This window comes from Oncorhynchus keta, chromosome 4 (genome assembly GCF_023373465.1).
Source record: "Oncorhynchus keta strain PuntledgeMale-10-30-2019 chromosome 4, Oket_V2, whole genome shotgun sequence".
Classification (NCBI taxonomy): Eukaryota; Metazoa; Chordata; class Actinopteri; order Salmoniformes; family Salmonidae; genus Oncorhynchus; species Oncorhynchus keta.
In genome coordinates this window covers 31,965,630-31,991,136 of record NC_068424.1, presented here as the reverse complement: position 1 = coordinate 31,991,136, position 25,507 = coordinate 31,965,630, and the positions used below count along the sequence as shown (strand labels likewise).

Below are 25,507 nucleotides of genomic sequence, written 5' to 3'. Positions count from 1 at the left end.
TTAACGGCCTTATGGTAGATCACGGTGGCGTGCGAACAAACGGGTTACAGAGCGAACGCCGCAGTTATCACAACAAAGGTTGTAAATATGACTCTTTTTTTTTTTTTCAAACTGGCTTGGCCTCCTCGAGAGATTTTACTCGCGTACCCGCTACCGCTCAAATGAAAGCTGACAGTCTGCACTTTGACCTCATAGTCGTTGTATCATTTCAAACCCAAAGCGCTGGAGTACAGAGGCCAAACAACAACAACAAAAAAGCACTTTCCAAATACTTTTGGAGCTCACTGTATATTCACCCACTCAAAAAACAGCCTAAAGTTATGACAGTTTATCACTATACTTTTAACTGTGTAAAAGCAGTCTCGCAAACCCGACCCTAGGCGAGAGCAGTGTATGCCGTAGCTTTGGATACATTGTGGGAGGCAACTGTCTGCCTAGGGAGACTAATCTAATAGCACAACCAAACTCCAATGGAAAAACAATGTCAGATTTTTTGGTTTAGTCGTCACCGAAATGTTTACCGCCGTGCTTTCATTGATTTAAAAGCACAGCGAATTTCAAATGGGAGTACAATGTCGGCTATTTTGTTCGTTTATACAACAGATTAATGTGCTATCACTGTGCTTCATCTAATAGCAGAACCAAACGACTGGGATTGCAGTTGAGAATACATTAGAAAAGTAGGCTACATGGTGCAAGTGATTAATGTAATTCGAGATTCTGCACAGATAATTACAGCAATTGAGAAGATATGATTACATAACAAGACATTCATATTTACATAATGTGGCCATGGATGTGTTACTCAATTTAAGGTTGAATGTTACATTAGATTGTACAATTAATAAAAAACACCATTGCCACCACAGTAATGGCCTATTTATTGCCTTACCTCCCTACTCTTCTACATTTGCACACACCGTACATACAGTTGAAGTCGGAAGTTTACATACACCATAGCCAAATACATTTAAACTCCGTTTTTCACAATTCCTGACATTTAATCCTAGTAAAGATTCCCTGTTTTAGGTCAGTTAGGATCACCACTTTATTTTAAGAATGTGAAATGTCAGAATAATAAGAGTGAATGATTTATTTCAGCCTTTATTTCTTTCATCACATTCCCAGTGGGTCAGACGTTTACATACACTCAATTAGTATTTGGAAGCATTGCCTTTAAATTGTTTAACTTAAGCCTTCCAGAAGCTTCCCACAATAAGTTGGGTGAATTTTGGCCCATTCCTCCTGACAGAGCTGGAGTAACTGAGTCAGGTTTGTAGGCCTCCTTGCCCGCTCACACTTTTTCAGTTATGCCCACAAATATTCTATAGGATTGAGGTCAGGGCTTTGTGATGGCCAGTCCAATACCTTAACTTTGTTGTCCTTAAGCCATTTTGCCACAACTTTGGAAGTATGCTTGGGGTCATTGTCCATTTGGAAGAACAATTTGCGACCAAGTATTAACTTCCTGACTGATGTCTTGAGATGTTGCTTCAATATATCCACATAATTTTCCTCCCTCACGATGCCATCTATTTTGTGAAGTGCACCAGTCCCTCCTGCAGCAAAGGACCCCACAACATGATGCTGCCACCCCCGTGCTTCGCGGTTGGGATGGTGTTCTTCGGCTTGCAAGCCTCCCCCTTTTTCCTCCAAACATAACAAATGGTCATTATGTCCAAACAGTTCTATTTCTATGTCGATATAGGACTCGTTTTACTATGGATATAGATACTTTCATACCTGCTTCCTCCAGCATCTTCACAAGGACCTTTGCTGTTGTTCTGGGATTGATTTGTACTTTTCGCACAAAAGTAAGTTAATCTCTAGGAGACAGAACGCGTCTCTTTCCTGAGCGGTATTACGGCTGTGTGGCCCCATGGTGTTTATACTTGCGTACTATTGTTTGTACAGATGAACGTGGTACCTTCAGGCATTTTAGAAATTGCTCCCAATGATGAACCAGACTTGTGGAAGTCTACAATTTTTTTCTGAGGTCTTGGCTGATTTCTTTTGATTTTCCCATGATGTCAAGCAAAGAGGCACTGAGTTTGAAGGTATGGCATTGAAATACATCCACAGGTACACCTCCAATTGACTCAAATGATGTCAATTAGGCTATCAGAAGCTTCTAAAGCCATGACATCATTTTCGGGAATTTTCCAAGCTGTTTAAAGGCACAGTCAACTTAGTGTATGTCAACTTCTGACCCACTGGAATTGTGATACAGTGAATTATAAGTGAAATAATCTGTCTGTTAAACAATTGTTGGAAAAATTACTTGTGTCATGCACGAAGTAGATGTCCTAACCGACTTGCCAAAATTATAGTTTGTTAACAATACATTTGTGGTGTGGTTGAAAAATGACTTCAACTGTAGATTTTTCTATTGTGTTATTGACTGTACGTTTGTTTATGTGTAACTCTGTGTTGTTTTTGTCGCACTGCTTTGCCTTATCTTGGCCAGGTCACGGTTGTAAATTAAAACTTGTTCTCAACTGGCCTACCTGGTTAAATAAAAAATAAATACATCTAAATAACTCACACAAAATTCAACAAAAGCTGCTGTAAATAACACTGTTCTTTAATTAATTATTATCAAACGGGCAGGCGAAGGGTCTCCCACTCACTGCAGATGTAAGGGTCCTCGTCGGAGCCATCTCCACAGTGGTTGAGGAAGTCACACAGGTTGTCCTCTGGGATGCAGTATCCATTGGAGCAGGTGTACTCCTCAGGCCCACACGGCTGCTCTGGGCTGAGGGGTGGGGTGCAGTTCTGGAAGGTCACGTCATCCACCACCACATCTCCCATGTAGCTGATCCCCCGCTTGGCCTGGAAGATTACCTAAATGACAGACAGGATTGAAGTAAGCCATCTGTCCAAGTCTTTCAATGCTTGAAGTAATACCCAAATACTTATAAATCAACAAAACTGTCTAGTACTGTAAATAAACTAGCAAATTCACAATAACATGTCATTAGTCTCGTTCTCAGCCATCTTCACTATAATCCTGGTAAGAAAGGCTAAACATGACATAAACACAATTAAACCCAACATACCAGGGTATCCCAAATGGTACCTGGTCAAAAGAAGGGCACTATAAAGGGAATAAGGCTCCACTTAGGATCTAGCCCAAAATCACCAACTGTATACTACACAAGTAGCTCATCCTTCAAATTGCTGAGTCATGTACAAGTAACTGCCAAAATAAAGGAAACACTTGAGTAAATGAGCGACACAAAGTATATTGAAAGCAGGTGTTTCCACACAGGTGAAGTTTTCTGAGTTAATTAAGAAATTAACATCCCATCATGCTTAGGGTCATGTATAAAATGCACAGTTGCCTATTATTTTGGCTACCGTGGCTAGAAGAGATCTCAGCGACGTTAAAAGAGTGGTCTCAAAGGAGCATAGGCGGTTTTAAGGGTGTGTGTATGAACACTTATGGGAGATTCTAGAGAGATAACTAAGACAGTGTTTTTCACCACCATCAACAAAACACCAAATTATGGAATTCCTCATGGACTAATGGTGTCGCATCCCTCCAATAGAGTTCCAGACACTTGTAGAATCTATTCCAAGACGTATTGAAGCTGTTTTGGTGGCCCAACGCCTTTAAGACACTTTAAGTTGGTGTTTCCTTTATTTGGACAGTTACCTGTATTTCACATGAGAGAGAGGACCTGGGCTGATTAAGTGCTTTGTGGGAGAGAGAAAGGGCACTGAAGCTCTGATGGGAAGAAAGCTGCTCTTGAACACACCACTTCAGTGCTAAAGGACACACTGATTGCTCTATCTGAATGGCTGATCTGACTGGGCCCGGTTGACAAAGGTTAATGGACATCAGTACAAAGGTCAGGGGATGTGTTGCTAAAATTGCTATTTCACTGTTGATGTCAGGTCTTTGTCTTGTTTCTGGTAGGGTGAACTCAGCCATTGGATAGCAATGCAGTTTCTTCCTGGATAGCTTCTGTCTAGGGAGATTTTCCTGGCCACTGTGCTTTTGCATTTGCTTTGCTTGCTCTTTGGGGTTTAGGCCCGGTATCTGTAAAGCACTTTGTGGCAACTGCTGATGTAAAAAAAGGGCTTTATAAAATGTGATTGATTGTTTGACTCTGTAAAGAGAATTCATCTGTGGCTGTGTGAGTCGAAATCCTCTTAGTGTAACAGTCAAGCATGAATTGCAAATGCCCCCCCAAAAAAAGTCCACAAAACAAAACCGTTTTATATTTTAGTAATTTAGCGGACGCTCTTATCCAGCATGGAACAGCATGAATCACTCCACAAGACCTGTGACAGGTGGATTTATGGACTTGGTTCTCTCCAAGACAAGATGATTGACAGACCTGGAAGTCATGGTCGATTCCGAGAAACACTTCTCCACGTCTCCATTTGTTGCCTTGGTTACCAGTCTGGGACCACACTTCATGGGTGACATTTCCATACTTCAACAACACCTGTGAAATACAGTATGAAAATCTCACAATTGTACCACAGCTTTGTGATAAAAATACTAATATATTTTTTTAAACATTGTCATGGCCATTGGCCGTATTTTATTCACCATATGGTATATTGTGGTGCAAAGTACTTTTGAGAGACTGAGAACAAAATGCGTTTAAGCTTATGTAAAAAATTAGAAAGAAAGAAAATTAAAGCCTGCCATAAAAAAAAAGGCTTTTTAATTTAGATTTAGACAAAATAAGTGCCATGTTTTTTTTGTTGCATTGTTTTTAAGATAAAATGTATTCTCAGTCTATTTAGACCCTTGTTTCCTATGAATACCATTTATATATGTTTTTCACGGAAACAACGCAACACTTTTTATTTTCTCTTTTCTTGGTGATACATATGAGAGAGACTATGGGATTCATTCACCTGCAGGGTTCCCACAGTGAAGCCGCTCATGTGATACCAGAATCCCAAGGTGCACTGTGGTCCAGTGGAGGAGATGACAGGGGTCTGCAGGTCGGTGATGTGGCCGTAACCACCGTTGGAGCTGTCTGCATACATGTACCAACCCTCTGGACTGCCACTAGTGTAGAGACAAGAAGAGGGGAGGTTAGAGGTTCACATTATTAACACAATTCAATTGAATTCAAACAACTTTATTTGTCACCATGAGGCAATTCTATTTAAGGCTATCGTCGTGGTTCAGACACACACAACAAACGGAGACAATAAATAGAGATCACCGTGAAAGACAATTACCTTAAAGTGCAATATATATGATAATGAATATAAACTGTAGAAAATATTAGTTTATGGGAAATAGGGTTGGGTAAGAACAAATACACTGTAATTGTCACACCCTGATCTGTTTCACCTGTCTTGTGCTTGTCTCTACCCCCCTCCAGGTGTCACCCATTTTCCCCTGTGCATTTATACCTGTGCTTCCTGTTTGTCTGTTGCCAGTTTGTCTTGTCTCGTCAAGCTGAACAGCGTGTTATTCCGTGTCTCTTTAGTCCCTGTTTTGACCATTCTTCCCATCCTGACCCTGAGCCTGCCTGCCATTCTATACCTTACGGACTCTGCCCCTGGAGTGGAAGACAGCCTTCAACACGGCTAGCGGACGCTACGTATACCTGGTGATGTCATTCGGTCTGACCAACGCTCCTGCTTTGTTCCAGGCCCTGGTTAATAACGTTCTCCGTGACATTTTGAACCGGTTTGTGTTCGTCTACCTCGACGGCATCCTCGTCTTTTCCCGCTCAGCTCAAGTACACGCTCTCCACGCCCGACAAGTCCACCACCGTCTCCCACCCCACACATAGAGTGTCCGCCCACAGAGGCAGAGGCAGGTCACTGAAACTCATCCATCTCTCCCTGTACTAGACCCAGGCCCCTACAGATTGTCAATCACAGTCATCCTTTACAACCATGGGAGAATAGAGCAGAGGGCTGCGATTCGCTTGACTGCTTTCATCCATCTCCATAAGCTCACAGCTCCCTGGATACCATGCCTCTCCACCCGTCCTACCCAAGAGAGGAGAGGCTCCCCTTGGGCTTGGAGAAGACCAGTTCCCCCTCTCACTTCCATGGCTGCCGGAGCTTAGTGATCATCTGTTACTGAAGAGTAAAGGACTGCAGCAGGAGTGAGGGAAAGATGGAGGAGGAAGGGAGGGAAGAGGGATGATTGCACCTGTACTCTGGCCCACTTGCTACAAGAGGAAAGGACAGGAAATGACAGTAATAGAGTGGAGGAGTTGATTTCTGCTCTCACTGTCAACCCCTCAGATAGGCAATCATAGCCCAGACAGGTAACCATCTGAAACATCATTACTCAGTTTCAGAGGATGTCTCAGAGGGCTGTGATGGCGTTTTTGACCCCGGTGTGTGTGTGTGTAGAAATGGTAATCGATATTGTTATTGTAAAATATATATCTTTCTTTACATTTCCTTAGTATATCAGGTATTTTTTTAAATATATTTTGTGATAAAATAAAGTATGTGCCTCATTTGCATATATACACTGGGTGAATGTCCCACATGAATAAATTCATATAAATTGGTGGAACAGGGCTGCAACCACAACACACCTGCCGTGTCTAGGCCTACCTGCGCTCACCTGCCGTGTCTAGGGCTACCTGCGCTCACCTGCCGTGTCTAGGGCTACCTGCGCTCACCTGCCGTGTCTAGGGCTACCTGCGCTCACCTGCCGTGTCTAGGGCTACCTGCGCTCACCTGCCGTGTCTAGGCCTACCTGCGCTCACCTGCCGTGTCTAGGCCTACCTGCGCTCACCTGCCGTGTCTAGGGCTACCTGCGCTCACCTGCCGTGTCTAGGGCTACCTGCGCTCACCTGCCGTGTCTAGGGCTACCTGCGCTCACCTGCCGTGTCTAGGGCTACCTGCGCTCACCTGCCGTGTCTAGGCCTACCTGCGCTCACCTGCCGTGTCTAGGCCTACCTGCGCTCACCTGCCGTGTCTAGGCCTACCTGCGCTCACCTGCCGTGTCTAGGCCTACCTGCGCTCACCTGCCGTGTCTAGGCCTACCTGCGCTCACCTGCCGTGTCTAGGCCTACCTGCGCTCACCTGCCGTGTCTAGGCCTACCTGCGCTCACCTGCCGTGTCTAGGCCTACCTGCGCTCACCTGCCGTGTCTAGGCCTACCTGCGCTCACCTGCCGTGTCTAGGCCTACCTGCGCTCACCTGCCGTGTCTAGGCCTACCTGCGCTCACCTGCAGTGTCTAGGCCTACCTGCGCTCACCTGCCGTGTCTAGGCCTACCTGCACTCACCTGCCGTGTCTAGGCCTACCTGCGCTCACCTGCAGTGTCTAGGCCTACCTGCGCTCACCTGCCGTGTCTAGGCCTACCTGCGCTCACCTGCCGTGTCTAGGCCTACCTGCGCTCACCTGCCGTGTCTAGGCCTACCTGCGCTCACCTGCCGTGTCTAGGCCTACCTGCGCTCACCTGCCGTGTCTAGACTGCCTCATTAATTACTGTTGTCACATTGTCATGCATAATTCAACAAGTGTGTCAAGAGAAGAATACCCACGCATTTAAAAATCTAAACTCTTGGCTCTAGATGACACCCATCTATACATACTTTACATTGTCTGCAAGATTAGACATTTTTATTTATTTCACCTTTTATTTAACCAGTCAGGCTAGTTCTCATTTACAACTGCGACCTGGCCAAGATAAAGCAAAGCAGTGTGACACAGACAACAACACAGAGTTACACATGGAGTAAACAATAAACAAGCCAATGACATAGACAAAAAAGAAAGTCTATATACAGTGTGCGCAAAAGGCATGAGGAGGTAAGGCAATAAATAGGCCATAGGAGCGAAAAATAATTACAATTTAGCGGATTAACACTGGAGTGATAAATGAGCAGATGATGATGATGATGAAAAGAGCAGAAAGGTTGATAAAATAAAAACAATATGAGGTATATGTATGTAAATGTATGTAAATGTAAATGTAGGTAGATTTGGTGGGCTATTTACAGATGGGCTATGTACAGCTGCAGCAATCTGTTAGCTGCTCAGAAAGTTGATGTTTAAAGTTGGTGAGGGAAATAAGTCTCCAACTTCAGTGATTTTTTAAAAATTTGTTTCAGTCACTGGCAGCAGAGAACTGGAAAGAACGGCGGCCAAATGAGGTGTTGGCTTTGGGGATGATCAGTGAGATATACCTGCTGTAACGTGTGCTATGGGTGGGTGTTGTTATCGTGACCAGTGAACTGCGATAAGGCGGAACTTTACCTAGCATAGACTTATAGATGACCTGGAGCCAGTGGGTCTAGCGACGAATATGTAGTGAGAGCCAGCCGACAATAGCATACAGGTCACAGTGGTGGGTGGTATAAGGTGATTTGGTAACAAAATGGATGGCACTGTGATAGACTGCATCCAGTTTGCTGAGTAGAGTATTGGAAGCTATTTTGTAGATGACGTCGCCGAAGTCGAGGATCGGTAGGATAGTCAGTTTTACTAGGGTAAGTTTGGCGGCATGAGTGAAGGAGGCTTTGTTGCGATATAAAGCCGATTCTAGATTTAATTTTGGATTGGAGATGTTTAATATGATTCTGGAAGGAGAGCTTACAGTCTAACCAGACACCTAGGTATTTATAGTTGTCCATATATTCTAGGTCGGAACCGTCCAGGGTGGTGATGCAAGTCGGGCGGGTGGGTGCGGGCAGCGAACGGTTGAAAAGCATGCATTTAGTTTTACTAGTGTTTAAGAGCAGTTGAAGGCCACGGAAGGAGTGTTGTATTGCATTGAAGCTCATTTGAAGGTTAGTTAGCAGTGTCCAAGGAAGGGCCATAAGTATACAGAATGGTGTCGTCTGCGTAGAGGTGGATCAGGGAATCGCCCGCAGCAAGAGTGACATCATTGATATATACAGAGAAAAGAGTCGGCCAGAGAATTGAACCCTGTGGCACCCCCATAGAGACTGCCAGAGGTCCGGACAACATGCCCTCCAATTTGACACACTGAACTCTGTCTGCAAAGTAGTTGGTGAACCAGGCGAGCCAGTCATTAGAAAAACCAAGGCTATTGAGTCTGCCGATAAGAATACAGTGATTGACAGAGTCGAAAGCCTTGGCCAAGTCGATGAAGACGGCTGCGCAGTACTGTCTTTTATCGATGACGGTTATGGTACCTTGAGCGTGGCTGAGGTGCACCCGTGACCGACTCGGAAGCCGGATTGCACAGCGGAGAAGGTACGGTGGGATTCGAAATGGTCAGTGATCTGTTTATTAACTTGGCTTTCAAAGACTTTAGATAGACAGGATGGCTATAGGTCTGTAACAGCTTGGGTCTAGAGTATCACCCCCTTTGACGAGGGGGATGACCGCGTCAGCTTTCCAATCTTTAGGGATCTTGGGCGATACGAAAGAGAGGTTGAACAGGCTGGTAATAGGGGCTGCAACAATGGCGGCGGATAGTTCATCCGAGTGTTCATTTTCAGAAGTTGATTTCATTTTAGCGCATTTGATTTGTAAACCTTTCAACTGTATTAAATAATTGTTTTTTTCAATTGGGGTGGCAGGTAGCCTAGTGGTTAGAGCGTTGGGCTATTTATTTTATTTTATTTTTTATTTTACCTTTATTTAACCAGGCAAGTCAGTTAAGAACAAATTCTTATTTTCAACTAAGGACTAAGAACAGTGGGTTAACTGCCCTGTTCAGGTGCAGAGCAACAGATTTTTACCTTGTCAGCTCGGGAATTCAATCCACCAACCTTTCGGTTACTAGCCCGGGGTGGCAGGGTAGCCTAGTGGTTAGAGCGTTGGACTAGTAACTGGAAGGTTGTGAGTTCAAACCCCCACTCTCTTTTGTTCTTATTAACTGACTTGCCTAGTTAAATAAACATTAAATAAACATTAAATAAACATTAATATATATATATATATATATATATAGTTTTTAATTGCACAAAAACATCAACACCAACTAAAATAAAGTTACCTTTCTTGTGATGTAATTGCCTAGCCGATGCGTTAAATCCCAGACGAAGCATTGGCATTCTTATAAATGCATCACAAGCCAATTTATTCCACTGAGCCCACTTCAGCCATTACCAGAGTGTGTTTGACAGGTCATTACAAACTTTGCGCGGTCTCTACGTTAACGGGAAAAAACTAAGCAAGAGTCACTACAGTAAAATGAAAGCCATCAATCCAGTGATATTTAAGTGACAAGTTGATTTTCAGATGGCTAAAAAGGAGTAATCCTCAGGTGGGCATGCACGTTGCTAGTGTGTGTGTGTGTGTGCACGAATGTGTGCCTGTACGTGTACGTGTGTGCCTGTGTCTGTGCATGTGTTTGTGACTCACAGGGTGTGGTCGATGACTGGCCGGTGGTACTGCTCTCCGAGGTGTACGGTGTTTCCCTGGTCAGGGAGCCAGCGGAATGAATGGAGAAGGACAGAGGGAGCAGGACTGACCCTCTCCCAGCCACATGCAACACCACCCTCAAAATCACATACCTCCTTTACTGGGGGACACACAGAAAGAAAGAAAGAAAGAAAGAAAGAAAGAAAGAAAGAAAGAAAGAAAGAAAGAAAGAAAGAAAGAAAGAAAGAAAGAAAGAAAGAGAAAGAAAGAAACAAAGAAACAAAGAAAGAAACAAAGAAAAAACAAAAAACAAACATTAGACAATACCTATGGTCTTTGAATTATATTTCTGATTCAAGACAATTCTAGTGGTCTCTGTCTTCTCTGTGGATGAAGAGAGTACACAGCAAGGACAGAAATAGGGTGGGAGAGAAAGAGAGAGAAGGGAAAGTGTCCAATAATCAAATTCTGGTCAAATCACAGCCCAGGGGCCATATGTATCAAGCAGATTTGCCTTTGAGACACACAGTTGACAAGATTAAATGGAGAGGCAAGACCTTATTCTATATACACACGGTCCATGATCTGAGGGAACAAGGTCACTACCCACCACAGTGCTGTTCATCCAACCCATCGGAGCAGTCATGTCTAAAGTCACACACCCTGCTCTGGTCCACACACTCTCCGTGCGCACCACACACAAACTTCCCCTCTGGGCAGATGTGGGGCTGGACTGTAGGGGCTTCCGTCGGGGGGAAGGGGGTGGTGGGGCTCATTGAGGGCAGGTCCCCTGAAACAAACAAATACACACAACACATCCAACAAACTGTAACTCAATCTAGAGTGGGACACAGTTTTACCTGCTGGTGGTAAGGTATAACTACAATAGGAAATCTTCCTGAAGAAAAATGGTGTGCTTACCTCAGCTGTCCCAAAAATGTTTTATGGCAGGGGAAGTGGTCTAAATAATAATAATAAAATGTTGAATATTGTTGAATAAGGGTCTTGCTGAAGTATGTATACTAATTACCATTATAGAGCACACAGTCCAGGAAGGACAGGTCATCAATGGCGATGTCTCCATTGAAGTCATCACCGACTGTGCCCTCGACCAGAATCTGCCAACACAAGCAACAATGTATGGCTCTGTGTGTGTATGTTTGTTTTCCATCTAAGTGCAGTGTGTTATGCTGTACTTTATGGCAGTGTCCGAAATGGCAACTGATTCCCTATGTAGTGAACAGCTATATGGGCATTGGTCAATAGAAGTGCACTACATAGGGAATAGAGTGTAATTTGAGATGCAGTCATATGTCCCTTTCAGCCTCCTCAGCAGGTTCAGCCTATAGCCTAGTAACTGTCGCTCTACCAGGAGAGCAGCACAGTACGGAGGACAATTTACCTCAGAACACAGTTGTAGATTGTCGTTTCAGCATAAACCCAAAACGCTGAGTCCTGAGCAAGTCAAGCACTACAACCAGAGATGTAGTGCTGTTGTAGCGCGGGGGAGTGGCACTCCCTCACTTTTTCCTATTAGAGAATACACAAAGCTGGTACAAATATTTCTGGAAAATAGATTCCGATAAATTCTAAATAAATACTATTTAATTACCACAAAGATTCCATGAAAACTGTAGAATGGCAGACTAAATAAATGTGTAGACTATAGCAGCCTATAGGTAGGTAAATGGTGATTTCTTCCTTGTCCTCTCTCTCTCTCTCTCTCTCTCTCTCTCTCTCTCTCTCTCTCTCTCTCTCTCTCTCTCTCTCTCTCTCTCTCTCGCTCTCTCTCTCGCCAAATCTGATGTAAGAAGAACCGTTAAAGACAGAAAACTCTATCAGGGGTTGCTAAAACGGCTGTCCTAAAAACACTTTTTTTTTATGGACTTGGGGTTCATGTCGTACGCACTTGAACTCGCCCAACTGTCCATGTGCAAAAATACTGATCCACCATATGAACCTTACCATCATACCCATGTGATTTAGGATCCAAATTCACTATCTGTCCTTTCTGCACCAGGGATCGAAGGGGGCTCAAATCACTCAATAACCGTCATGAAGATTTGACCTCTAATAGTCCTACTCATCACTTATTTGTATTGCTACTATTATTACAAATAGAAGATTATCACTTCTCACAACGGTGATCGTTTACAAGATCACACGATTCATTATTATTTTACATGACAGTACCGAACATAGTAGCATATACCTCCTCAGTCATTTCTTATCTGAAACTGAATAGTACAAAAAATAACTACTCATGAGGCCAAAACTCAACAACGCGCGGCACTAGGCAGGATATGCAGTGCACTCGGACAGTATTCAGACCCCTTGACTTTTTCCACATTTTGTTAGCTTTCAATCGACAAACAATACCTCGTGTTCAAGTCCGGGCTCTGGCTGGGCCACTCAAGGACATTCAAAGGCTTGTCCCGAACCCACTCCTACGTTGTCTAGTCTGTGTGCTTTTGGTCATTGTCCTGTTTGAAGGTGATCCTTTGCCCCAGTCTGAATTCCTGAGCGCTCAGTACTTTTCTCCGTTCATCTTTTCGATCCTGACTAGTCTCCCAGTCCCTGCCGCTGAAAAACATCCCCACAGCGTGAACCACCACCATGGTTCACTGTAGGGATAGTGCCAGGTTTCCTCCAGACATGACACTTGGCATTCAGGCCAAATAGTTCAATCTTGGTTTCATCAAACCAAAGAATCTTGTTTCTCATGGACTGAGAGTCTCTAGGTGCCTTTTGGCAAACTCCAAGAGGGTTGTCATGTGCCTTTTACTGAAGAGTGTCTTCTGTCTGGTCACTCTACCATAAAGGCCTGATTGGTGAAGTGCTGCAGAGATGGTTGTACTCCTGGAAGGTTCTCCCATCTCCACAGATAAACTCTAGAGCTCTGTTAGAGTGAACATTGGGTTTTTGGTCACCTCCCTGACGAAGGCCCTTCTCCCCTGATTGCTCAGTTTGGCCGGGCAGCCAGCTCTGCGAAGAGTCTTGGCGGCTCCAAACTTCTTCTATTTAAGAATGATGGAGGCCACTGTGTTCTTGGGGACCTTCAATGCTGCAGACATTTTTTGGTACCCTTCCCCAGATCTGTGCCTCGACACAATCCTGTCGCGGATCTCTATGGACAATTCCTTCGACCTCATGGAATGTTTTTTTGCTCTGAAATGCACTGTCATATGTGGGACCTTATATAGACAGGTGTGTGCCTTCCAAATCATGTCAAATCAATTGAATTAAACAATCAAGTTGTAGAAACATCTCAAGGATGATCAATGGAAACAGGACGCACCTGAGCTCAATTTCGTGTCTCATAGCAAAGGGTTTGAATACTTATGTAAATAAGGTATTTCTGTTTTTGTTTTTTTACATTTGCAAAAAAATTCTAAAAGCCTGTTTTCACTTTGTCATTTGGGGTATTGTGAGTAGGCTGATGAAGACAAAAAAATGTATTTAATCCATTTTAGAATCAGGCCGTAACACAACAAAATGTCAAGGGTCTGAATACTCTCCAATGCACTGTATGCTTTGATCGAAACAAAATAGGCCTACGAGAAAGGATAATAGTTTGATAACGCTGTATATTTGAATTCGCTCACAAAACAGTCATTCAAAATCGAAATGCGTATTCCCATGAAACTGATCGAGATCAAATGATTGGCATGCAGTTTAACTTGGTGTTTGAGGGAATTAAAAATGTAAATGTTCTTGTGACAATACGTGTGGGCATAGGCAGACATTGCAATTGGAGGATGCATTTTATGCATAGACCAATTCTACAATGATATTCAATGGGCTACAAATTTTGATTCAGAAATTATTATGTAATTATGTTTTTATTGCGCTCCCTCAACTAAAATAAATTGCTCTACACCATTTACTCCAAAGCCTCTCTTCAAATCCAATTAACTGGTAGCTAGCAAGCTAATGAAAAAACTCCCCCACTGACCACCCCCAGGTCTGTTCTATACTGGACAAAAATATAAACGCAGCATGTAAAGTATTCGTTTCATGAGCTGAAATAAAAGATCCCAGAAATGTTCCATACGCACAAAAAGCTTATTTCTCTCAAATGTTGTTTACATCCCTGTTAGTGAGCATTTCTCCTTTACCAAGATAATCCATCCATCTGACAGGTATGGCATATCAAGAAGCTGATTAAACAGCAGGATCATTACACAGGTGCACCTTGTGCTCTAAAATGTGCAGTTTTGTCACACAACACAATGCCACAAATGTCTCAAATGTTGAAGGAGTGTGCAATTGGCATGCTGACTGTAGGAATCTCCACCAGAGCTGTTGCCAGAGAATGTAATGTTAATTTCTCTACCCTAAGCCACCTTCAATGTAGTTTTAGAGAATTTGGCAGTACATATAACCGGTCTCCCAACCACAGACCATGTGTATGGTGTTTTGTGGGCGAACAGTTTACTGATGTCAACATTGTGACCAGAGAGCCCCATTGTGGCGGTGGGGTTATGGTATTGGTAGGCATAAGCTACGAACAACGAATACTATTGCATTTTATCTATGGCAATTTGAATGCACAAAAATACTGTGACGAGATCTTGAGGCCCATTTTTTTTTAAAGGTATCTGTGACCAACAGATGCATATCTGTATTCCCAGTCATGTGAAATCCATAGATTAGAATCTAGTGAATTCATTTCAACTGACTGATTTCCTCATATGAACTGGAATTTAGTGAAATCTTTGAAATTGTAGCATGTTGCATTTATATTTTTGTTCAGTATGTTAGAATTCCACACAGAGTGAGAATTATACCGTGACATTCGGGGGAGCCTATTGGGCCTAATAGTAAAAGACATAATTTAACAGTAAACATGTTTTACATTTTAATGTGGCATGAACACAACCATTCATGATGTTTTCATCCGATTGTGAAACAAATCACTTCAAAAAGTAGGCTACCTGCGGCTGTGCACGTTCGTCCATAATTCCAGCATCCAAACAGTTACAAACACCATAAGGGTGAGTGAGTTAGTTACAAACACCATAAGGGTGAGTGAGTTAGTTACAAACACCATACGTGTAATGACATTTGGTAATTGTCATTAAGCCTACTACAATGGTGTGTATTCATGGATGCCACAGGAAGCCATGCTTCCCCAAAAAATGTGAACAACAAAAAAAGTATGGAAGAATGTTTTATCATTTTCCTTCAATTTGAAAGTGGCTCAAACTATCTCACTGGAGAGGTGAATTGTCATACTCTTTTTGGCCAGACAGTATCAGATACTGTACATGGGCTACACATACTGAGACAAGGGGGCGCTGTTTCGCTTGCTCAAATGTTTTCTTCTGTGAGGTAGATGCATCTTGCTGTCGGTGCGCGTCCCGGTCAAATTATCAATATTTAGAGACCGCCCCCAAAGTTTGACTTTTGTTGAGTTTAGAGGAACTCATGTCTCATTCAGCAGATCTTACCTTTCCCTTTCTCCCCCGTAATTCGGACTGATAGAGTGAGTGAGTGAGTGAGTGAGTGAGTGAGTGAGTGAGTGAGTGAGTGAGTGAGTGAGTGAGTGAGTGAGTGAGTGAGTGAGTGAGTGAGTGTTGTGAGTGTATCTCCTCCACCCTTAGAGGGCTGCTTTTACTCCTCCAACAGCTCACCTCAGGCCTGAGCCAATTAATCTGGACTGTTAATTGGATGTGAGCTGGAATAAACCCAAGTTTATTGGACAGAGGGGAGATATGCCGAGTCTAGGGAAGAACGTGACAACCCCTGACTACAGTATATTAGCTAGTAACTTAATCAGGCCCTCTTTGCTTCAGTGCAATTAAGCCTTGTTCACACCGCAGACCTTAATGCTCAAATCAGTTTTGTTTTTCAAATCCGTTTTGGAATACTGACTACCCAAACAGCAAGTTACAAGTGACCAAATTGGATTTGTGTGTGTGTTCAGACATCAGTCATTTGCTATCATGGCTACGCTAGTTGTCATAGTAACAATGGGTGTTTGCACAGAAGTGTAGGTTGATTGGTGGTGGTGCTCATCACTCAGAGGTTATGTAGCAAGCCTGCCATGAATGCCTGCCATGAATGCCTGCCATGGACGCTTCCCAGTTGTTTTGAGTGTTCAAAATCATAGTGTAAGGGGGGATCACGGGACTCTTGAACGATATGGCCGCATGAACTGAGAGTTCCGCACAAGTCATTTCCAATTCTTAATCTTACCTCCACTTCAAGTTAAACCCCCGTTAGCTATAGTCAAAATAGCCATGGCGGCTACAAAAGGCAACGTTATGTGACATTTTAACCCGGACTCGAGCAATAGCCACCGAAAAAGCCTCCAAGAAACAGCTAGCTTCAGAAAAGAAACTAGCGCCATTAGCCAGGAGCGTGAGAACACGTCCCTTCCCAACGCCCAACAACTGCCAACCTCATCCTCTGTTGAACACGTCCCTTCCCAACGCCCAACAACTTCCAACCTCATCCTCTGTTGAACACATCCCTTCCCAACGCCCAACAACTGCCAACCTCATCCTCTGTTGAACACATCCCTTCCCAACGCCCAACAACTGCCAACCTCATCCTCTGTTGAACACATCCCTTCCCAACGCCCAACAACTGCCAACCTCATCCTCTGTTGAACACGTCCCTTCCCAACGCCCAACAACTGCCAACCTCATCCTCTGTTGAACACGTCCCTTCCCAACGCCCAACAACTGCCAACCTCATCCTCTGTTGAACACGTCCCTTCCCAACGCCCAACAACTGCCAACCTCATCCTCTGTTGAACACGTCCTTCTATTTCTTTTTTATTTTGGCTGCGAGAGGAATATGCCCTATAGCCTAACCTCGGCCTCCTAACGTTTTAGCCTTCTTTTATTTCACCTTTAATGTGAAGTGAGACAGTGGACCATTTACAGCGTGTTATCTTGTCCGTAGAACATGTAGGCTATTTGGGAGACACATCCACAGGAGGATCAGTGTTGTCAAGTTAATGTTTATGTGTATGATTGCCTTTTTATTCTGTTGATATAACTAATAACTTATCCTATAGATTCCTCTTAGGGATTTGTTCCCTCACCTCTGTTTTTTATTTATTTGTACCTTTATTTAACTAGGCAAGTCAGTTAAAGAACAAATTCTTATTTACAATGACGACCTACACCGGCCAAACCTGGACGACGCTGGACCAATTGTATGCCGCCCTATGGGACTCCCAGTCACGGCCGGTTGGGATACAGCCTGGATTCGAATCAGTGTGTCTGCAGTGACGCCTCTAGCACTGAGATGCAGTGCCTTAAACCGCATGCGCCACTCGGGATTAAGCCTATTAAGCCTACTCTCTTTCTTTCTCTCTCGGAGGACCTGAGCCCTAGGACCGTGCCCCAGGACTACCTGACATGATGACTCCTTGCTGTCCCCATTCCACCTGACTGTGCTGCTGCTCCAGTTTCAACTGTTCTGCCTTGTTATTATTCGACCATGCTGGTCATTTATGAACATTTGAACATCTTGGCCATGTTCTGTTATAATCTCCACCCGGCACAGCCAGAAGAGGACTGGCCACCCCACATAGCCTGGTTCCTCTCTAGGTTTCTTCCTAGGTTTTGGCCTTTCTAGGGAGTTTTTCCTAGCCACCGTGCTTCTACACCTGCATTGCTTGCTGTTTGGGGTTTTAGGCTGGTTTCTGTACAGCACTTTGAGATATCAGCTGATGTACGAAGGGCTATATAAATAAATTTGATTTGATTTGATGTCATTTGGAGGATTTGGAGGATTTATTTGTAGGCCGGGCTATTGCTTTTATTTACTTTATTTCTCCCTCTCTTTTTAACTGTGGCCTGGACGGATGCTACATTGTCACCCAGTTAATGCGGGGCATAGAGGATGAGGCATTGATCGCATTTGTCGGAAACACAGAATTGCGACTATGCTTGGGGTTAACAGATCCAACAGGAAACAGTATGTCGAGTTGTATGGGAATTCGGCTGGGGTGTTCAGAGATTGTTCTTTTTTTTGTTCATGTGATGGCAGCTGTAACTATTATCCACCTATATACCCAGAGATGACTTGCACTGGAGTTCCATAACTGTACAATGACTTTGATTAGTACCTTTAATCTACTGACATGGAACTGCCATAGGCCAGATATTGCCCTACGACAAGAAACCTCTGTGATGCCAGTTTAGCGAACACGCTAAACTGAGCAGAGCTTAGGTGTGACAGGTGTATTTCGTTATCTTTCAAATCTAACAATAGAGGCACAGCCATATTTATCCATAAGCATGTTCCATTCATAATTGACAAAAACACATCTGATCCAGAGGAAAGATTTCCTAGAATAACTGGGTCACTGTACGGGCAACCAATTACTATTTTCAATATATACGCCCCCTAACACAGATACTCCCGCTTTCATGTCGAAAATGATAACCCTGTTCAATGAGCATTGGCGTTTCCTTTGGCGTGCTGGCTGGAGATTTGAATTGTACCCTCAACTCAACTCTGAACAAATCATCTCAAGTCCCCACCACAAACCCTAGATTGGCAAAGACGTTGAACTCTCTTACTAAAGAGATTGGGGACTGATAGATATCTGAAGAGAGACTAATAGCTCATCTATGGACTATACATACTACTCCAATGTCCATAACACCTACTCTCGTATAGAGTACATTTTTATCCCATAACTTCTGCCACTTGTACAATCGAACCCATAGCACTTTCAAATCACGCCTTTGTCCGCCTCTGCTTTGACCTCTGTAAAAACGTCCCAAGGTCAAAGAATTGGAAATTCAACACCTCCATTTTATAAAACAAAGCATTCCATACATTGGTCACTTCATGGATAGACAACGATACACATGACAGCAAAGACTTTAATGTTCCTCCGGCCACAATGTGGGACGCTCCCAAAGCCACACCAAGAGGTCATCTATTTGCATATGCTTCCTCTAAGAAAATAGCAATGGAAGCACACAGGTTAGATTTTGAAAGGGAGCTGGAATGCTGCAAAAAAAACATATATATATATATATATACACATATAAACAATCAACAGACAGCTCCTCCTGGAGTCAACTAAAAGCAGCCAAAGCCAATCTAAACTTGGACTATACTCGAGAGATTAAAAAAAAAATGTTTTCTTTACTAAACAGAAATACCATGAGTATAGCAACAAGCCTAGCAGATTGCTTGCATGCCAATTTAAAACAGATCATTTCAATCATACAATCGTGGCAATCCGAACAGAAGATGACATGGTCACTTATGATCCAGATCAGATACATTTTACTTTTCATGATTTTTACTGCAAATTATATACATACTTCTGAGAGAAAACATACAGAAGCAGAACTCCATTCCTTCATAGAGGAATCTCGCTACCAAAACTATCGGAGACCGACCAAGAAGATCTCGACTCCCCCTTCACTCCTGAGGAGGTCCCAGAGGCAATTATTTCCATGCCACCTAACAAGTCCCCAGGCCCAGACGGATTTCCCAGAGAGTTCTCCAAAGCTTTTTGGTCCCAGCTTAGCCCCAATTTTCATGCCAACGCTGGATGATTTTTGTGAAAACTGAGCTGTCCCAGACTCTATGTACACAGCTCGCATTACAGTGTTGCTCAAAAAAAGACAAGGACCCTCTATCCTGCTGGTACTTCTAGCCCATAAGCTTGTTGGATTTCAATTACAAAATAATTACCAAATTGCTTGCCAAAAGACGAAACACTCTTCTTCCCAAAGTAATAAAAGGGGACCAAACCGTCTTTTTAATATTATAGATCAGGTAAACGCACAAAAGACCCCTGTCCTGCTGGCTTCACTGAATGCTGAGAAGGCGTTTGACAGGATGGAGTGGAGCTTTCTGTTCTCCGTCTTAGAAAAGTTCAATATGGGCACCAAACTTTAGTAAATGGATTAAGTCCCTATATTCTCATTCAAATGCCATGGTGTCTACTAACGGTCTGAACTCTCACAGATTCCCTTTGAGATGTGGAACAAAACAAGAATGCTCGCTGTCCCCCTGCTCTACTTGTTGGGGCCGGAGTTGATGAGGAGCGATCCAAGTATTATGGGTGTTTCTGCAGGTGGCCTTCAGAACAAGATTTCCCTCTACGGGGATCATGTCTTGCTCTACATATCCAATCCTGAGAAATCCCACACTCCCATTTTAGACATAATTGCTCACTACGGCAAGTTGTCAGGATTTAAGATATATTTGAACAAATCCATTGTTTTCCTTCTCGATCTTCGACTCAACAGCTCTATGAAGACACTCTTCCCGTTCCAATGGAAGACACAGGGGTTTCAATACCTTGGAATCTTTGTATCACCAGATCTGAATTGCCTTTTCAATGAAAAGTATCTCCCACTTCTGGATCGAATCAAGAATGATCTCGAAACCTGGATTTCCTTCCCAATTAGCTTAGTCGGAAGAATCGATGCTATCCGTATGAACATCCACCCTAGATTGAACTATTTATTTCAGATGTTCCCATGTTATCTCCTAGTTTACTTTTTCTAAACAACCAACCAACGCATCACCAAATTTACATGGGACAATAAAAAAACCTAGGATCAAGTTCTCTATTCTATTGAAACCTGACTCTAAGAGTGGTTTTGCACTTCCCTACCTTCAATTGTACTACAAATCCACAACATGTTAACATGGATCACAAACAGACAAGACTCAATGTGGATTCAGATAAGAGGCCCAATCCTGTGGTCCATTGCCCCTAAGCTCAATTATATTCAGGAATAACTTTAGCGAAGTGGGCAACATACCCAAAAACCTTTGTGATTTACAACGTCCTACTAGCATGGAGGGACTGTAAGAACATACCTCGGCATTTCCTCACAGATATGCTCTCACTCACCTATAACATGCAACCCAAACTTGCCCAAAGCCCTGAGTGATGCCAACTTTCATCTTCGGCATACTCTCGGGATCAGGACCGTGTCAGACCTGTTTCATCAGAACACAACTATACTGAAATCCTTTCAAGAGTTCTGCAGTGAATTCAATGTGCCAACATCCAATTTAAAACATATATCTTCATACTAGACATGTCATTTTCCTCATTCACTTCCAAGGAGAGCAATGGAGCTCAGCTGAATGAAGTTGAGACCCTTCTTGCTACAGCACAATCCACCAAAGGCAAAATCTCCTATATCTATCGACTCCTTTCTGAGAATGTGGGCTCCTCCTTTACACCTTTGAAAATAATTTTGGAAAAGGACCTTTGTCTGACTATCAGTGAAGAGTTGTGGGGCGGATGTTTGCGACAGGGTATACTGCTCCTCTACTAAAATAAAAATGTTTTGTTTAATATATTTGTTTTTACAAATTTCTCTATAGAATGAATACAGACATTTCTCCTGATTGTAAAAGATGTACATCTGAAAGTGGAATTTGCTGTATATTCATGTATTTTGGAGTTGTAGAGAGATTATCAGATGTTGGCAATCTATACATACTGCTGCACAGAAAATACTAGATGTACAGTTTGATATAACCCCATGTCTCTATCTTCTCGATGCCCAACAGGACTTTGTTCTTGATCCAGACAGAGAAAATGTGTTTAGGACTATCACATACTATCATTATCTACTGTGGGCTTCCAATTCTTCTCCTACATTTAACATGTGGATTGACCAGACTGTTGATTTTCTTCCTCTTGGAAAGCTCACTTATGACCTCCACAAGAGACAGCCCAGGTTTGATAGACTCTGGTCTCCACTACACAACTATATTTCAAAATTGGACAGAGCGAATGGGGTGAATAGGGAAATGTGTGTATATACTGTAGATGTTGTGCGAGGTGCTGCAAAACAAATTCCTCGCTCGTTGTCTCAGCTAAAGCTGGAAATAGCTATGATCACAGATAGTGCTGCTGCAAATATGTTGGTTGTGTTTGATTTATTAGATTATTTATGTCTGCCACATCTGTGGATGTGGAATGTGTTCTGTTTGTTAATAAAAAAATGTAATCTTTTAAAAAGAAAATCATAGTGTAAGAACACTTTAAAAGCCTCAAATTATAAAAAAAAATAAAAAATTAAAAAATTAAATAAAAAAATAAATAAATAAATAACTAGCTAGGTAGCTGTTACGCTTTCTAGCACAATCACTCAATTGTTTATAAACAATTAACAAGCCCGTTAGCTACAACTTGTTCTTGTCAAAAATGTCAGAGTAGCTAGCAAGCAACAGGATGTGCCAAATAACAGTCTAAAAACCACGTGAGGACAAATAAATCAGATCAAGTTGCATGGCCAAGAATCAGATTTGTATCTGATTTCAAAACGACCAACAAAGGTGGTTTGAAATGTCCATTGAAATATCTGATTCAAATGTGCTTTTTTTGGCTATTCAGACTGCAGGAAAAGAACAGCTTCCAATCAGATATGCAAAAAAAAAATGCCAATGTGAACAAGGCTTTAGAACCACGAAGAACTCAAGTGAGGACTGTTTAACTACAGCATGCAATCTGTGTGAACAGTTGACCGACTGATGTCAATGTGGAATTTTTTCTGTTGAGTCTCAGAGCAGTGGCGGCTATCTCTTTAAGTGTGGTTTAATAGCAGAAATACCACTAAACCAACCATCCCTCAGAAAGACTCACCAGACGACAACATCAATAAACCATCACATATAAAGATTCTCTCTGGCACTAATTTGAAGAGTTTTGAATGAGTTACCTACAGGGTTGCAAAAGAGGGAACTTTCCCCAAATTCCCAGTTTTTCCAGAAATCCTGATTGGAGGATTCCCCAATTTCCTGCTTATTCCCGCCTGAATCCAGGAAACTTCCAATCTGGGATTTCTAGAAAACCTGGGAATTTTGGGAAAGTTTGCCAGAATTTTGCAACCCTAGTTACCTGGAAGGGCTTGGCGCTGTTGAGGTAGAGAGTTTTCCTGTGCCACAGGTTGCCCTGGTCGCCGTAGCGCAACCACAGCATGTGACCGTGGCCAGGCTTGGTGGTCCTCATGTAAACAGCCAGGCGGAACACATGAGACCCAAACATGTGGTAGTGGAAGCGGAACACACAGGGGTGGCGGCGGCCTGTGGCGATGCTGGGCATTCCATTACCATGGTGGAGGGTAGGCTGGAACACTGGGCTGACCAGCACAGCCGTGTCCTTAAACTCCTGGGGGGCAGAGGACTCGATGTACAGGTAGTGACCGTTGACGTTGCCCAGGGTATGGTCCTTCCAGGGGCCAGTTTGGAGGGTGGGCGTTGGTCCCTGGATGTGCGTCCAGTCAAAGATGTCACCTCCCTTGTGGCTCTGCTCCTGGGTCCAGCTACACAGTCCCTGTTCAAAGTCACAAATCAGCTCCGCGGCTGAGAGAGGAAGAGATGGAGAGGAAGACAATATTGACAGAGAGAAAGAGTTTTCCTGTTATCGTCCCACAAAATATGGTGCTATAAGAGCAAAGTGCTTAGCCAAAATGTTCCTATTTTGTTGTATGTTCTAGTATCTCACACATGTACTGTACATTCTATTTTGATTGTATGGTTGCCTATGTGTCTGTCTGTGTGAGTATGACTCACAGCAGTCCTCCTCGTCCGAGCCATCCCCACAGTCGTCCACCAGGTCACAAAGCTGCAGGTGCTCCACACATGCCCGGCTCCGCAAGCAGTGGAAGTGGGTGTGGCTGGGGCACTGCCCCGCCTCCACCGCTGGGGGCAACAAGCAGTTCTGGAAGCTGATGTCGTCCAGGGCGGAGACTCCATCAAACACACCCAGGCTGAGCTTAGCCAATAAGAACTGGAAGGGCTGAGTGATTCGGCCCAGCTGCACCGTGACCCGGTTCCAGTGGTTCCCTTGGTTATAGAGGGTTTGCCACAGCACGGTGGTGTTGTCCATGCCAGCGATACGCAGGTACATTTCTGCAGCCCCCACCGAGATGCCTGAGTTATAATGCCTGGGTGTGTGGGGGTAGAGAGGGATAATTGTTTACGTCCCAAATGGCAAACTATTCCCTCTATAGTGTACTACTTGGCTCTTGTTAAAAGTAGTTCACTATGTAGGGAATAGGTTGCAATTTGGGACCCACTCATTACATACTACTGATACATAACAGCCATTTGACCAGGCTGGTTTGCAACCTATCAGAGTTTTCTGTTGAAGTGTACTTCATTTCTTGAGACGAGGTAATGATTTGTCCAGGAATGATAATGTAACATGCCGGACATTAAACGTGAACATTTCTGCTTGCTCTGGAGAAAATTAAATTGATAAACCCTCGAACTGCAATTTTCTGACAAATGCAGCATTCCAATCATCCAAAGGAAATATACAATCTGTCTTCTGACAGGGATGTTAAACAGCCATAAAAGTGTCATAATATGACCGATTCAGATGCATGTCTCACTACTGACTGAAGCTACGAAATGGGATATGCTCATAGAGCAAAAAGAGAGGGAGAGAGAGACAGAGCTAGTGAAATACTGCATTTGAACATCTATAACTCAAATTGGCAGTCTAAAACAGCAGAGCTTTAGATAGGCATGTGATATATCTACAGACCAATGAGTTCAGGAGAAATTCAGCGTTATCTCAATTCATGCCTATTCTGTTGAGAGAGACAGCGGTAAATATTTTGTATGTAGCACAATGTCACGGTGCCCTATAGAGAAAGTGAGCCACTCTACTGAGATAATCAAAAGCTATACCCTGAGGCACTCCAGTGTGGAAATAACATCAGACCCATTACTGAACCATGAGGAATGGAATCTTCTAATGCCGTTTGTAAGATAACAGGGTCATCATCCTCACCAGAAGGTCATGGTGCACCCAGAGGCTGACTGGCGGTACTGGGGGCCCCGGAGAAAAGCCTTCTGGGAAATACTGCTACTGTTCTTCAAGACAAACATAAAGTGGCCTGCAATGAGAAGGGAAAGCAGAGGAGAACTTTACAACTGCATAAAAACCTGAAAATAGCAGAGCTGAGAGAAATGGACGGAGAGAAGGAAGGAGGGGGGAGGGAGGGAGGGAGGGAGGAAGGAGACATCCCATATAAAAAATAAACATGAGGAAGAAGCCATAAACGTACAACAATTAACCTGACTATCCTGATTGCAAAAAAATATATTTTTGAAAATGCAGAGGAAGAAGAGCACATAAAGTTTGGGAGTGGGTGAAATATTGTGCAGAGGTGTGTGGTTTTTAATACCAGGCGGGAGAGATGTCGATTTCCCCTCTATTATTCAGATGGCTGAGAAAGCGTTTCTCTC

The 25,507-nt window shown here is 43.3% G+C and overlaps 1 protein-coding gene across 1 annotated transcript in view; it reads right to left on the bottom strand.

Annotated features, from left to right (window-relative positions):
- The window catches only part of malrd1 (MAM and LDL receptor class A domain containing 1), a 125,573-nt gene that overhangs the window by 64,679 nt on the left and 35,387 nt on the right, over positions 1-25,507 (bottom strand). Inside the window, exons 8-16 of the mRNA XM_052506099.1 lie at positions 25,050-25,155; positions 23,822-24,195; positions 23,148-23,611; positions 11,319-11,406; positions 10,899-11,078; positions 10,289-10,448; positions 4,879-5,035; positions 4,347-4,457; positions 2,631-2,844 (exon numbers count right to left, since the gene is read on the bottom strand). Coding sequence (XP_052362059.1) covers positions 2,631-2,844; positions 4,347-4,457; positions 4,879-5,035; positions 10,289-10,448; positions 10,899-11,078; positions 11,319-11,406; positions 23,148-23,611; positions 23,822-24,195; positions 25,050-25,155 — 1,854 coding nt within the window. The remainder of the gene's footprint in view (positions 1-2,630; positions 2,845-4,346; positions 4,458-4,878; positions 5,036-10,288; positions 10,449-10,898; positions 11,079-11,318; positions 11,407-23,147; positions 23,612-23,821; positions 24,196-25,049; positions 25,156-25,507) is intronic.